The sequence below is a fragment of the Xyrauchen texanus genome, chromosome 1 (assembly GCF_025860055.1).
Source record: "Xyrauchen texanus isolate HMW12.3.18 chromosome 1, RBS_HiC_50CHRs, whole genome shotgun sequence".
NCBI lineage: Eukaryota > Metazoa > Chordata > Actinopteri > Cypriniformes > Catostomidae > Xyrauchen > Xyrauchen texanus.
Window position 1 is genome coordinate 24,452,026 of NC_068276.1, and position 13,439 is coordinate 24,465,464.

Genomic DNA, 13,439 nt, shown 5'->3' on the forward strand with positions numbered 1-13,439 from the left:
GTGGTTGTGGGGTTCGAACCAGCAACCTTCTGAATACCAGTTATGTGCTTTAGCCCACTACGCCACCACCACTCCATACAGATACCACAAATACAGAGAGGCCTTAAGCCCATCAGTTTATACATATCTGCATTTTTCTTAGATGGTATAAAGAGGCTGCAAGCATCCGGCAGACACATTTTGCTATGTCTGCGGCCCATTTATCAAGACAAGAGTGAAAAAGTACTCTATGGAAGTATCTGCTATGATGTGTGAGGCCTACAAGGCATATTTCGATATGCCTGTCGGCAGTTCCACCGCTCCCTATAAGCAGAATACGCAGTCTGTGTAGTGCACCAACTCCCTAGGGGGGCACCATCTTACCCTAGGAGGGCAAAAGAAAGTCCACCGGCAGCCCTTACCCGCACGTTATACGTTATTCAAGGACCCAAAAGCAGTTGCGGAACACAGATGATCAATTGGTGCTCATATCATCCTTTTTTTTTTAGCTTGAAAATTTGGTCTCCAATATAATATATTTGATTGTGTGCTGTAGAATAAAGTCATACAAGTTTGAAATGACATATGGGTGAGTAAGTGACGAGAGAATTATAATTTTTTGGTGAACTATTCCTTGGAGGCAACATCGCATGCATCCTTTGCAGAAGAATACCTTGGAACAAGCTCAGTGAAAAAATAATCATAAATATAATTAATTTAATTGTAAAAAGTATCAATAAAACTTTTTTTTTAAATTATTTAAAAATAAGGTACATTGAAAACGTGACACAAACATAGATCATGCTTTTTAAATCACTTAACAACCCTGTATGTAAAAAGGTGAATCCAGTTTAGTTTAAAATCATTTAAAAAATGACGTCTTGGAAAATAGCAAGGCAGTTCTGTAGGTTTTGGAGCCAAGATGTTTACATAATTTACCTTGGTGGTCTGCTGAAGCAAAACTCCTTCTGGAGAATGATACTGCAAGAATGTTCACATCACTGCAGCTCATTCATTTTCTCCGCTCAGCCAGCCTCCCCTATGGGCACACAGTGCATCGTTCAAATTGCATTACCCTGCCGATAATCCCCAGTGCTGGTATGTGTTTGACTATAGTGCCAGCAGGCAGATTAATTATACATCTAGACTATTTCTAATATCCTCCCTCTTGTAAGCATAGTAGTCTATAATGCACCAGTGCAAGGTGAGAGGCCTTGTGTCTCTCTGACGCTCTGGGTGTTAATTAGCAGGTTGTTAGTTAGGAGATCTCCATCAGTAAAACTAGCCAGCAGCTATTTGAACGTCTGGCTGGGCTATTTTCATGTGAATTAGACCCTAAGGTATGCAGTTTATCGAATGATGCTTTTACTCTTACTGGTTTCACTTAGTCAGCAATGAATTAGTTTGTGTATGTGCAGTATCTGTGTGGATAATTAAGTATGGTTTTGAACTGCCTGTGATCATTTGAGAATGGAAAGGGTAGCCAGTGGACTTAATGGCCATTTATCTATTTTGTATAGGATATGAAAAACAGTGGACTAAACTGAATTTGGACACTTAAGCCACAATTTAAATGTATTAATGTTTTTTTTTATTTTTATTTATATCTGTTCAATATCAAGTGGCATTTTATTTTTAGAAATTTAGCACAAGTACAACTCCCAAGTAAAATGTAAAAAAATTTGTTGTTCAAAGTCAAGATAAAGAATTTTGTCGCTTTCTGGTTTTCAAACGTTGTGTAATATGATAGTTAACCTGATGAACTACACCTGTTTAAACTTCAGGGAAACTGACTTCATATATCCACTAAAATATTAAAATAAAAAACATTGGGAGCAATTGATCAACCGTAAATGCTATAATAGGTTCGAAAAGTTAGTTGTTTGTAATGCAATACAATTCAGACATTTTTAAGTATAACTTAAGTGTCCAAAAATGCCCTAATGCTTTTTTCAAGACACTGTACTGGATATTTGAATTAATTAAAAATGATCATGCTTGACTTTAATTGATTAATTTATTCTGCTGCAATGTTTAAATGTTTTGATGTTTCTTAATAAAATAAATCATCTTTTCCTGTTCTCTGGAGTGTTGTACTGTTCTGTCCCAGTGGTGTAATTCTTGCTTTGCTGACACTAATGCTAATTGGGTTACAGCTCACCCAGCTTACTGTATTTGACAACGTTTCAGATCTGAGGAGATTTTACACATCTTCTAGTTTTGGTTAACATTTTCACATCGACCACGCTCCACCTCACTCTGTTTTTGCCCAACTCACTCTGATTCTCTCATTCCTATTGGCCTATTGCGTCCTGTTGTGACCTGGGGCATTACGGGAACTGAGCCAGGTGCATCTGGTGGAAGGGCCGTCTCCTGAGTCCGCCTCTTGCATGAATAGGTATTTTAATTTCCATTCATTAATATCAGTGGATCTCCACTCCATCCCCAGTGCTGTGTATGGCATCCTCCTAACCTGATGAAAAATGCACATGCCAGATGTGCATTGATGTATTTCTAAATGCATGTGACTTACTCCGCCTCCTCTGGAACAGGCAATGTCAGCTTGAGATTCCAATCTTAATTTTCATCTCCTTAATTTGAATAATGGATAGGCAGAAATGTCATGTTGAACATGTGAATCTCTTAGTAAAGATGAGTTTTGTTAGTGTCAATGGCTGAGACTGGCATTGCTGGATTCCTCTTCACACTGCATCATCATCATCATCATCATCATCATTATCATCATCATCAGTAGTTTCAGTGTTGAATTAGAGTTCTGACACTCCCACACAGTTCTCCACTCCTATTGTCTGTTCATTCTCTTTTCAATTCTCACCAGTACTATTACAATGTGAGATATGTTTGTTTTTATCATGAATGTATGCAATTGTATAGCAATAGTTATAGCAAATTTTACAACTTTGTTGCCATGACAATGTAATGTCATCAAACCCTGAAACCCTAAATGATGATTTTAACTTTACAGCTCAACAAATACACAAGTTTTAACAAAATAATTAATGTAACTTTTATAAAATTATAAGCTTCACATTTCAGTTGAAACACTCCAAATATTGGCCACATTCACTTCCATTGTAAGTGCCTCACTGTAATTTTTTGTAAAAAAAAGAAAAAGAAAAGAGGAACGAGTCAAAATACATTTTTGTGGTCATCAATATTATGCCACAAACGCTGTCGATTGAGCTTAACTTGTATTGAACCTGGAATATTCCTTTAACAAAATCTATCGAATGTCTTCAGAAGACTTGGAATGTGACGCATGAGTCAAATGACTACTTTTATGATACTTTTGTGTCCTTTCAGCTGCCATTTAATTAAAAAAGATGAATCAGTGTATTCATTAAAATATCTCCGATAAAACCTAATTTCTGGGTGAACTATTCCTTTAAAAGGCTGAACGATTAAGTAAATTCCTGATTAATTACTGTATATCCACTTTACAGGGATAACTCTGAAAGAAAGCCCAGGACTAGACATCTAATCAGAGGTCATTAACGTCTTAAAGACAGGAATGTGAGATGAATGTATCAGCAACCATACTATTGTTGCTGATATATTAAGACACTGAAATCACTTTGCTCCAGGTTGAGTCTTCCTATTTTTCAGTGTTTGTCATTTGATGAAAAAGTGATTGATTTTTGCAACAAGATTTTCCTTCTTTTTACGTTGTTTTCATCTTGAATGCATTCAGCTGTAGTAAATGTATTTTGCGCAATTGGATTTGTGTTTGTGTGCGTGTGTATATGTGTGTGTGTGAGAGAGAGAGAGAGAGAAAAAAAAGAGGAAAAGAGAGAATTTGTGCATCGTATTGTCTTATTGTGTTAGATTATGTGTTAGAATGTGTTACTTATTGTATAATTTGTTTTATGGAATAGCATGAAGAAAATGTCCCTACAACCAATCAGAACACAGTGTCGCTCTCAGGCTGTCAATCATTCTGAGCACTCAGCTTATCAGACTTTGGGTTTGATTAGATATGTCTTTTAATAGCGGGATGTTGGGCCGAGTGACTAAGTTTGGCCTGTCTCTGGTTTGGCGGAAGTTATCGAAATGGCTAACATCGCTAAAAACAACTTTAGCCTAATCTCCTCTTTACAGACTCTGTATGATCAGAGTGGTCCTTTTAATTATTATTATTATTATTATTATTATTATTCAAATCTGTATTTAATTAGTGTTTGTCTTGTTTTCTAGTGAAATATCTAAACCATAATATCTAAACCACATACAGCAAGACTTTCAATGGCATATGTTTTTACTTGTTTTAAGCAAAACCACACTACGTTTATAATTATCTCTTTCCTCGCCAGCGTTTTTAAAATAAAGTTGCCAGCCACCGCCAGCGTTTTTGACGATTTTCGCTAAACTTTAATGGCCCGCAGAATATTTTCTTCCATGAATATATGAAGATGCTATATATCACAATAAAGATCTGAGCCTCTGCTTTTAGGCAAAAAAAAAGATTTTTTTTTTATCTTCATTTGTTCTTTTTTTTATTGCGACTTGAACAGAGGTCGGTTTTGTCAAAAAACAACATTTCAGACAAAAAGCTGATAAAAAGGCATGTTTATGTCTGATATGTTGAGCTTCTCAATACTCCACTTCTTCATGTTTGAGACGATCGCAGTCTGTTTCTTTGATCAAAGAGTTGCGTACTCTTTCAAAACATGTGGAGGGGTCTTCCTTACCGTATAACACCTAAAACACGGAAACACGGAAAATTCCGTGTTTGGCGGGGAAAGAGTTAAATGTTTTATTTTCTAACTGCCTTTTTTCCGTGTATCATCACAGTAAAGGTCATAATTGTATGACCTAGATAAAAAAAAAAAACTTTAATATATCAGGAAAAAAGAAGGAACACAATTACTGGATGAAACTTGATGTGATCCAGTGAACTGTAAAAACATTATGGTAATAACAACATCATGTAATATAACTCCTACATTCCCTTGCCAATGAGAACACGGTAGAGAAATATGAAGACTTCACAGGCAGATATTGGATATTGGAGGTGCTGCATTAGCCATTAGTGTGTGATGGTGGGATAATAGACTCCTGGAAAAGCTGAAGAGATGTGCCGTGAGCAGAGATGGAACTGTGCAATTGTGAATTAAGAGGCATCAGCTATATAGCCCAGAGGCAGCTTCATTGACATTATACTGAAGCAGCCAGTGTTTCTATGTGTAAGCTGTTTGTGTGAGAGTGTATGTTTGTAGTCTGACGTGTAGAGGTGGGCATGATGGTCTGCCGCCCATCTGAAATGGTCTGGATGGGCCTGGCGAAAGTGCTTGAGCTGGACTCTGTTTTGAAGCGTTAAGATTTTTGAGTGGTGCCGGTGCCCCCCTATCTAAGAGATTAGCCCAACAGTTGCATTTTGGCAACCGCAGATTTACAGGAACAGAAGGTGCATGGAGCTTGCTTAGCTGGGGGGGCTGTTAACCCTGGCATTAGACAGACCACCAGAGCAAGGGGGTAAGAGGCTAATTAACAGATATGTTTTTGGAGGATGCGTGTATGTAGGCCTGTCGTGATTATTAAATAATCATCTGCTCGTGGTTGTTTGCTCTTACCACTGTTGTTTGAGACAACTGTGATTATTGTGCACTTGAAATTCCAATCAGATTTTAAAGCACAAATAAAGGAGTTTGAAGTGAAGACTAAATGTTGTCAACTGTGCATTTGTGTGCCATTCAGTAGATCTGTGAGCATCACTGAGCTGCACCACTGATGCCAACCAGCAGCTCCCGTGCGGAAGAGCGCTTGAACCGCTTCTCTCACAAAACGAAAGTTGACCAAATAGAGAGAAATATTTTGAAATGTAAACATTATTTTTCATGTCATTTATATGTTTTTAAAGCCTTAAATGAAATAATATATACCTATTTTATTATCTGATTTATATCTTTTAAAGTGAAATATGAAATGACAATTTATATGACAATCGTGAAAGCCCTAAAACAGACAATTAATCGTCATAATCGCAATTGATTGTCAGCCAAATTTCATAATCGTGAAATGTATGTGTTTATTTGCTAATAGCTTTGTCTGCATCTCTATGAGTGTGTATTTGTGCATTTCTGTGGTGTGTAAGGCACGTATGCAGGGGACAAAATTGACTTTTTGCCACGCCTGCTAATTGCAAGTGAATAGGAAAAAAATACTGGCCATAAATATTTCTTACTGGCCATGAAATGGTAATTTGTATTTCTTTTAATTAAAATGATATATATTTTTCCCTATGACTATTATTATATAGTATATTTTCCTTTCATATTTGTGACAAACAACACAGCAGTATCGATATATTAACTTGTCTCCATATTTGAGTAAAACTCAAATCTGCCACAAAACGGAGGATTTTTCCTTAAATTCTTATAATTGTATTTTTGTATTTTTTTTTTGTGCTTTTTGCAAGAAATATTCCCAAATGTGTTTCCTAACTGAGTTCTAGAGGGGTAAAAAAAAGAAGAAAAAATTAGACATACTAGATAACATTTTGATGATAAATTGTCCACACATCTAAATAATTTGTAAGACCTGCAAGTCATAAAATGTAAATTTGAATGTCTTTAAATCGCCAAAGACAATTTTTACATAAATTTGGAATGTGTGAATTTGTATCCTGTGTGTATGTGTGTGTGTGTGTGTGTGTGTGTGTGTGTGTGTGCATTTGAGAGAGGGGGAGAGAAAAAGGCACTGTCCTGTAAACACTGTGCTGATTATAATGTAATATACCAATAATATGTTGAATAAGAAGATAATGGTGCCCTTCACCTTTTTCCCCTTCCTAGGATAGGCTTGCAGGATTATTTATTCATCTATCGTTTGTTTGCTGTGTACTTAGAGTCGGAGTTCAGATCCTCATTGTTGATTTTTCTGACGTTGATGCTCTTTATTCTGACAGCAGTACAACAAATAATTATCTTTGAGCCTCAAATGCTTGCACAGAACCTGTTCTACTAGTGCAGATCATTTGACAGAAGTGCATGGTAATTATTTGTAACAATGATAGTGAAGATATCATTGGTTGTTAATCCTTTTATAGACTTATAAAATATTCCTCTGTGCTCTACTGTGTAAACCACACTGTTCAGCATGACTCTTGAGTTTGCTACAAATGCAAACATGCTGTCACAACAATACTGGGGCCCTCTGATCAGGGGGCCTCATCTGCACGTGCAGCCTGGTCATGCACAAGTGTTCCGGTCACAGCTGATGGTCCCCTCTGTCCTCTCTCTTTCTCTCTCAGGCATGCCACACGGGAATGCGCTCCTACATTTACAATAAGAATTCTCTGATTGGCTCGCAGGCTGAGCACTGTGGAATGAGGACCTACTTCTTCAGCGCTGACACGCAGGAGGACATGAAAGGCTGGATCCGGGCCATGAACCAGGCTGCACTGATGCAGAGCCATGGCGTCAAGAGGTCAGTCACCTCCTCACACAGTCTTCCATCACCTCTGTTTCTCTGAGGGCTGACTGCACACAGGAGTAAAATCAGTACCTGCATATTCATTTATAGATAAAAGGAAATAAAAGTTGACCCTGTTTAATTGACTTTCTTATTAAATGTTTCTGGTGTCATTGTGTGTGATTCATCAGTGCATTTTATTAAAAAAAGCCCACATCTTTCATCAAAATGTAAAACAATTTCCGTCTCTGAATTGTTTTTTTTTTTTTTACGTTGACTTAACGAAGGCTGCATGGGTGGGGAATAATAATAATGACCAAAATGGATGGGCACAAGTTCCCAGAAGTGACAGCAATGATCAATCATGAAAACATTAATTGCATGACTTTTTCACTCTGATATTAACTGTACCCATATTCGAGTGCTTGGTTGATTTATAACATCTGATAAATAATATTGCCTAATATGTTTCACACCTTTGTGATTGAATCAAATGCTGATGGATAAAATAAGCCCAGCCCAATATTATGTGCTGTATCACTAGACGATGTGTAATAAATGAGTGTGATCATTATTACTATTAAAAAAAATATATATATATGTATATATATTAAAAAAAAAAAAGTCTTGAGATTTGAAACCATGGCTTTTGATGTCAAAACATGATCTGCCTTGTGTACAACACGTGCACATAGTACAAAAGCGCAATACTGTTAATTGTGTTTACATGCAGCACAAAATAGGGGTGATGGCCAAAAATATTGTACCAATAATTTTTTGCCTAAAGAATTTATTACTTTTCCCAGATTAAAGAACATTGTTTAAAGGAATATTCCGGGTTCAATACAATTCTAAAATCAATCTACTGCATTTATGGCATAATGTTGATTACCACAAACATTTGTTTTGACTCATCCATTCTTTTCTCTTAAAGCACAAATCAGTGTTCCAGTGAGGCACTTTCAATGGAAGTGAATGTTGGCAATTTTTGAAGGGTTAAAGGCAGAAATGTAAAGCTTATAAATTTCCAATAGCACTTGCATTACATTTTCTGTTAAAACTCATGTATTATTTGAGCTGTAAAGTGGTTTAAATCTGTAATGTCATTTTAGGGTTTGTTGACATGACATTGTCATAGCAACAAAGTTGTAAAATAGGTATAACTTTACACAGAAAAGGTGATTTTATTACACTAAAATTATGTTTTCATACATATTTGTCTTGTGGCTATACTTTTGAAAAAGTGAGTATTTTATCATTCAAAAATTGGCCCTCACTTCCATTGTAAGTCCTGCACTGTAACAGATACTTGCTTTTTTTTTTTTAAGAAAAGGAGTGATGAGTCAACATAAATGTTTGTGGTAATCAACATTATGCCACAAATGCTCTCAATTGAGCTGAACTTTTATTGAACCAGGAATATTCCTTTAAGGTATTACATGACCTTAAATGTTGTTGGCTCATTAAGTATAATCAGTTGAAGGATGTGCATTTAAAGCACTCTTATTAAATGTGTTGCAAATGAAGTTGTTTACGAAGTGAAAAAAGAATGTAAATCGTAAAAAAGTATTAGTATTTTTATCTTCTTTCCTCTTCTTCTTTTGAACCCACATTGCTGTCACTTAAACTTCCACTCTTAATTCTCTGATACTACAAGTTCCTTCACCTGAGCTTTTGTGTAATAATGTAATGATTGATATTTCCTGTATGAGAATTTCATGCACAACAGAACTGAAGTGCTCTTTATGGTTTCTGTACTACTGTTATGTTTAATTGATCTCAGTATCAGGCTATCAAATGTCATAATTAGAACAACAGTCCTAATATACAGTAGGTGTGTGTTACGAACTAGTAATTACAGTATTATGCTATACATGTGGTTTATGAGAACATTTGTAATGTCCCCATAATTCAAATTGCTTAAAACATACTAAACGATGTTTTTTTGAAAATGTAAAAATGCAGACAGTTTTTTGTGAGGGTTAGGTTTAGGGGTTGTTTTAGGTTTAGGGGATATATTCTATAGTTTGTATAGTATAAAAATCATTGTCTATGGAGAGTCCTCATAATGATAGTTGCACCAACATGTGTGTGTGTGTGTGTGTGTGTGTCTGTCGGAAATTGTACTTTTAAGACTGAATCACTAACAGTGCCCATGTCATTGATAAACTGTATATGATGTATACAGATTTATTGATTATGAAGTGAGCCCATGTCTGATCCACAGATCAGAAGAGAGCAGATCAGTGTGGTATAGTCACTCATTTGCTGCTGTTGCAGAGGCACAGTGCCATGGCTGTGAGTGTAGTTTGACACTGCAGCTCTGGGAGGAGGATCACTGCGGCATGCTGCAGCCAGCTGACTGTGGGCCACCGGCCAAGAACAGAGCACTCAGCCTGGGTGTGATTTCAGTGTACTGCCCCCCTGCTCATCACTTCCATGAGTGCAGAGAGGGTTTGTCCTTAGGGCTTTCATTATAGTTGGGCTTTTACAGTACACATACAAATGAGAGAATGTGTTTTATAACTATGAAGGTGGTGGTTTACAGTGCTGTTTATGGTTGGTTGGACTATTTTAGTGTTGCCTTTGGGGTTTTGTATTTGTTGGACTTGCTTTTACACAAGCATGTGGGTTTTTGGCATTCTGCTCAACCATCTGAGGCCAGGCAACCTGTCTGGCCACGCTGAGGGTTAAAATTCACTGTTAGTGCTGTGTTATTGTATTGACCATCTGCCATGGGTCTTGTCTTGGTTTTAGTGGAGTCCTGGACCTAATACAACAGCACCATCGAGTGGTCAGTTCATTGAATTACATGGCAATATATTGTAATTTGTAACTCTAGCAACTCTCTTGGATTTGTGTTCAAGTGTTCTGATGCATTTTATACCCCCTTTGTTTGTTATCTCAGATTCATCTGTAGAGTTTTACTAAATTATGCTTTGAATTTTTACTCTTTAAACAAACATGGTGTCTATATACAGCAGTCACCTTTGTCAGTCACATGATGAATTATTTTTAAGATTTATGCAGGTTACCATTGCACTGAATGCATTAACTAGCTGAAATAAATTATATACTATTATATAAACTGCTCTTAATTTTAATAAGAAATGTCATCCCAGAGTATTTATTTTGAACAAAAAATGTCTGTCTGTATGAGGGAAATAGGTTTGTTTCACTAGACAGGTTAAAGGTGGACTGTCCATACTCTGAGTTATGGACTTCTGTTGTTGCAATTTTAAGCAAGTCTAAAATAATTTCAGTGTTTTGTTCTGTAGTACTATGGAAAAAATAGAAAACAGTTCTGCACACTTGTACAGTAATTTAAATAAAGCTTGCAAAATCTTTATTTTGAGTTCTCAAACGGTTTCTGCACAAACTCCCATTCAAGATACTAACGCAACAACACATTCTAACATGCGTCCGGCATCAAGATTGGTTCACAGTGGTAGACCTGGAGGATGTGTACTTTCACGTCTCAATTTTGCCAGGGCCGGGCTTACCAGTACAAGGTCTTCCCCTACGGCCTGTCCCCTCGCTTCTTCACGAAGTGGGAAGTGGGCATCTGCATACGCAACTACCTCGATGACTGGCTGATCTTAGCTCACTCTCCAGAGGCACTGTGCACTCACAGGGACCAGGTGCTCAGGCACTTCAGCCGTTTAGGGCTTCAGGTCAACTGGGAAAAGAGCAAGCTCTCCCCGGTTCAGAGCAATGCTTTTCTCTGCATGGAGTTAAACTCAGTCTCATTGATAGCGTGCCTCACAAACGAGCGCACGCAGTCAGAGCTGAATTGCCTCTCGTCATTCAAAATAGGCACTGCGGTCCCTCTAAAACAGTTACAGAGGCTCCTGGGGCATATGGAATCCTCAGCCGCGGTCGCGCCACTAGGGTTAATGCATATTATAGCGCTTCAATACTAGCTTCAGACTCGAGTCGCGAGATGGGCATGGTGCCGCGGCACATATCTTGTGATCTTCACCCCCCTCTGCCATCAGTTATTCAACCCTTGAAAAGACCTCTGTTTCTGCCGACAGGAGTACCCCTACAGATGCCTCAAAACAGGGTTGGGCCACTGTGTACAACGGGCATGCAGCCGCCAGTTCCTGGACAGCCCTGCTGTTATGTTGGCACATCAACTGACTAGAGTTGCTGGCTGTGTTTCTTGCCCTGCGGAGGTTTCTCCCACTGATCCGAAACAAGCATGTCTTGATCCATTCAGACAACACCGCGATGATAGCTTACATAAATCACCAAGGCAGATGTCACAACTCGCCTGCCCGTTCTGGTACTCCCTCAGGTCGGAGGCAAGTCCCCTCGGGACAAATGTGATGGCAGCAGCTGGTCCCGAGGGGCTGCACAAGTATGCATTTCCCCCAGTGAGCCTACTTGCACAGGTGCTGTGCAAGTTCAGGGAGGATGAGGAACAAGTCACTCTATTTGCTCCTTACTGGCCCACTCGGCTTGGATCTCAGATCTTATACACCTCGTGACAGCACCTCCCTGGCAAATTTCTCTAAGGAAAGACCTTCTTTTTCAGGGATGGTGCACCTTCTGGCATCTGCTTTCAGACCTCTGGAACCTCCATGTCTGGCCCCTGGATGGGATGCTGATGATCTAAGTTGTCTACCACCAGGTGTCGTACACATGATCAACCAAGCCATAGCTCCCTCTACCAGGCAGCTTTATGCCCTAAAGGATTTTTCCTGCAGGAAAAGCTGGAGGGACGGCTGTTTCCCGCCACTTTAAATGTGTATGTAGCCGCTATAGTGGCCCACCACGATGCAGTGGATGGTAAGTCCCTAAGGAAGCATGACTTTATTATCTGGTTTCTAAGAGCTGATGAATCCTCCCAGGCCATCCCTTTTCCCCTCATGGGATCGCTCTGTGGTCCTTACGGGCCTTCAGAGAACCCCCTTCGAACCGCTAGAGTCAGTTGAGCTAAGTGCCCTCTCCCAGAAGACGGCCCTCCTGATTGCGCTCGCTTACACCAAGAGGGTTGGAGACCTGCAAGCGTTCTCTGTCAGCAAAACTTGCCTGGAATATGGTCTGACAGATGCCCATGTCATCCTAAGACCTCGACCGGGCTATGTGCCAAGGTTCCTACGACCCCTTTCAGGGACCAGGTAGTGAACCTGCAAGTGCTGCCCTGGGAGGAGGCAGACCAAGCCTTATTGTTGCTGTGTCCGGTACATGCTTTGCATACCTATTACGACGGCACACAGTACTCTGAGCAGCTCTTTGTTTGCTTTGGCGGACAGCAGAAAGGGAACGCTGTCTCCAAACAGAGGCTCGTCCACTGGGTATTCAACGCCATCGCATTGGCCTATCGGACCCAGGCCGTGCCCGCCCCCTTGTGGGTTTGAGGACACTCTACAAGAAATGTGGCATCCTCATGGGCACTGGCCAATGGCAACTCTCTAGTCGACATCTGTAGAGCAGCAGGCTGGGCAACACCCAATACCTTTGCAAGATTCTACAATCTCCGGGTTGAGTCGGTCAGTTGTCCCGTGTTACCGAGTTCTACATGCTTGGACCTGAAAAAACACGGGACATCTGACCAGGTATACCGCTTGCGCTAGCGCCTTTCCCCTCCACTGAGGCGAACACGTGCGCTGTTACTCCCAGGTGAGTCCTCAAACTCCCGCTCACTGGATGTTCTTCCTCCCCTGCCCTCTGTCTCGAGAATTCAGCAGAGAAATTCCTGACCAGACCCACTGAGGGTACTAATTACTCTGTACTGGAATAGGTGCTCCATAGGTGCCGGTTATCACGGTAACCCCCTGTGATGTATTTTCCGTGGTACAGTCCCCCTGTCAAGTGCCCCGGTCGCAGTGTTTGTAGAACTCCTCCCTCATTAGGCAGGATATAATTCCTCAACTTTTCCATGTGTGGTGACGGGCCCATGTGACGTATTTGCCACATTTTCACCTCCCCAGGCTGGGCAGGATGTGGTCTCTGCGGGGTCATATCCCCCTGACAGAATAGGACTGTAAAAGAATGCCTTCCCCGATGCGTGTTATAGCTAG

At 39.6% G+C, this 13,439-nt stretch overlaps 1 protein-coding gene across 1 annotated transcript in view; it reads left to right on the plus strand.

Moving 5' to 3' along the window:
• LOC127629018 (pleckstrin homology domain-containing family A member 7-like) overlaps nt 1–13,439 on the plus strand; it is a 155,604-nt gene that overhangs the window by 108,033 nt on the left and 34,132 nt on the right. Inside the window, 1 exon segment of the mRNA XM_052106064.1 lies at nt 7,250–7,425. Within this exon segment, the coding sequence (XP_051962024.1) occupies nt 7,250–7,425 (176 nt within the window).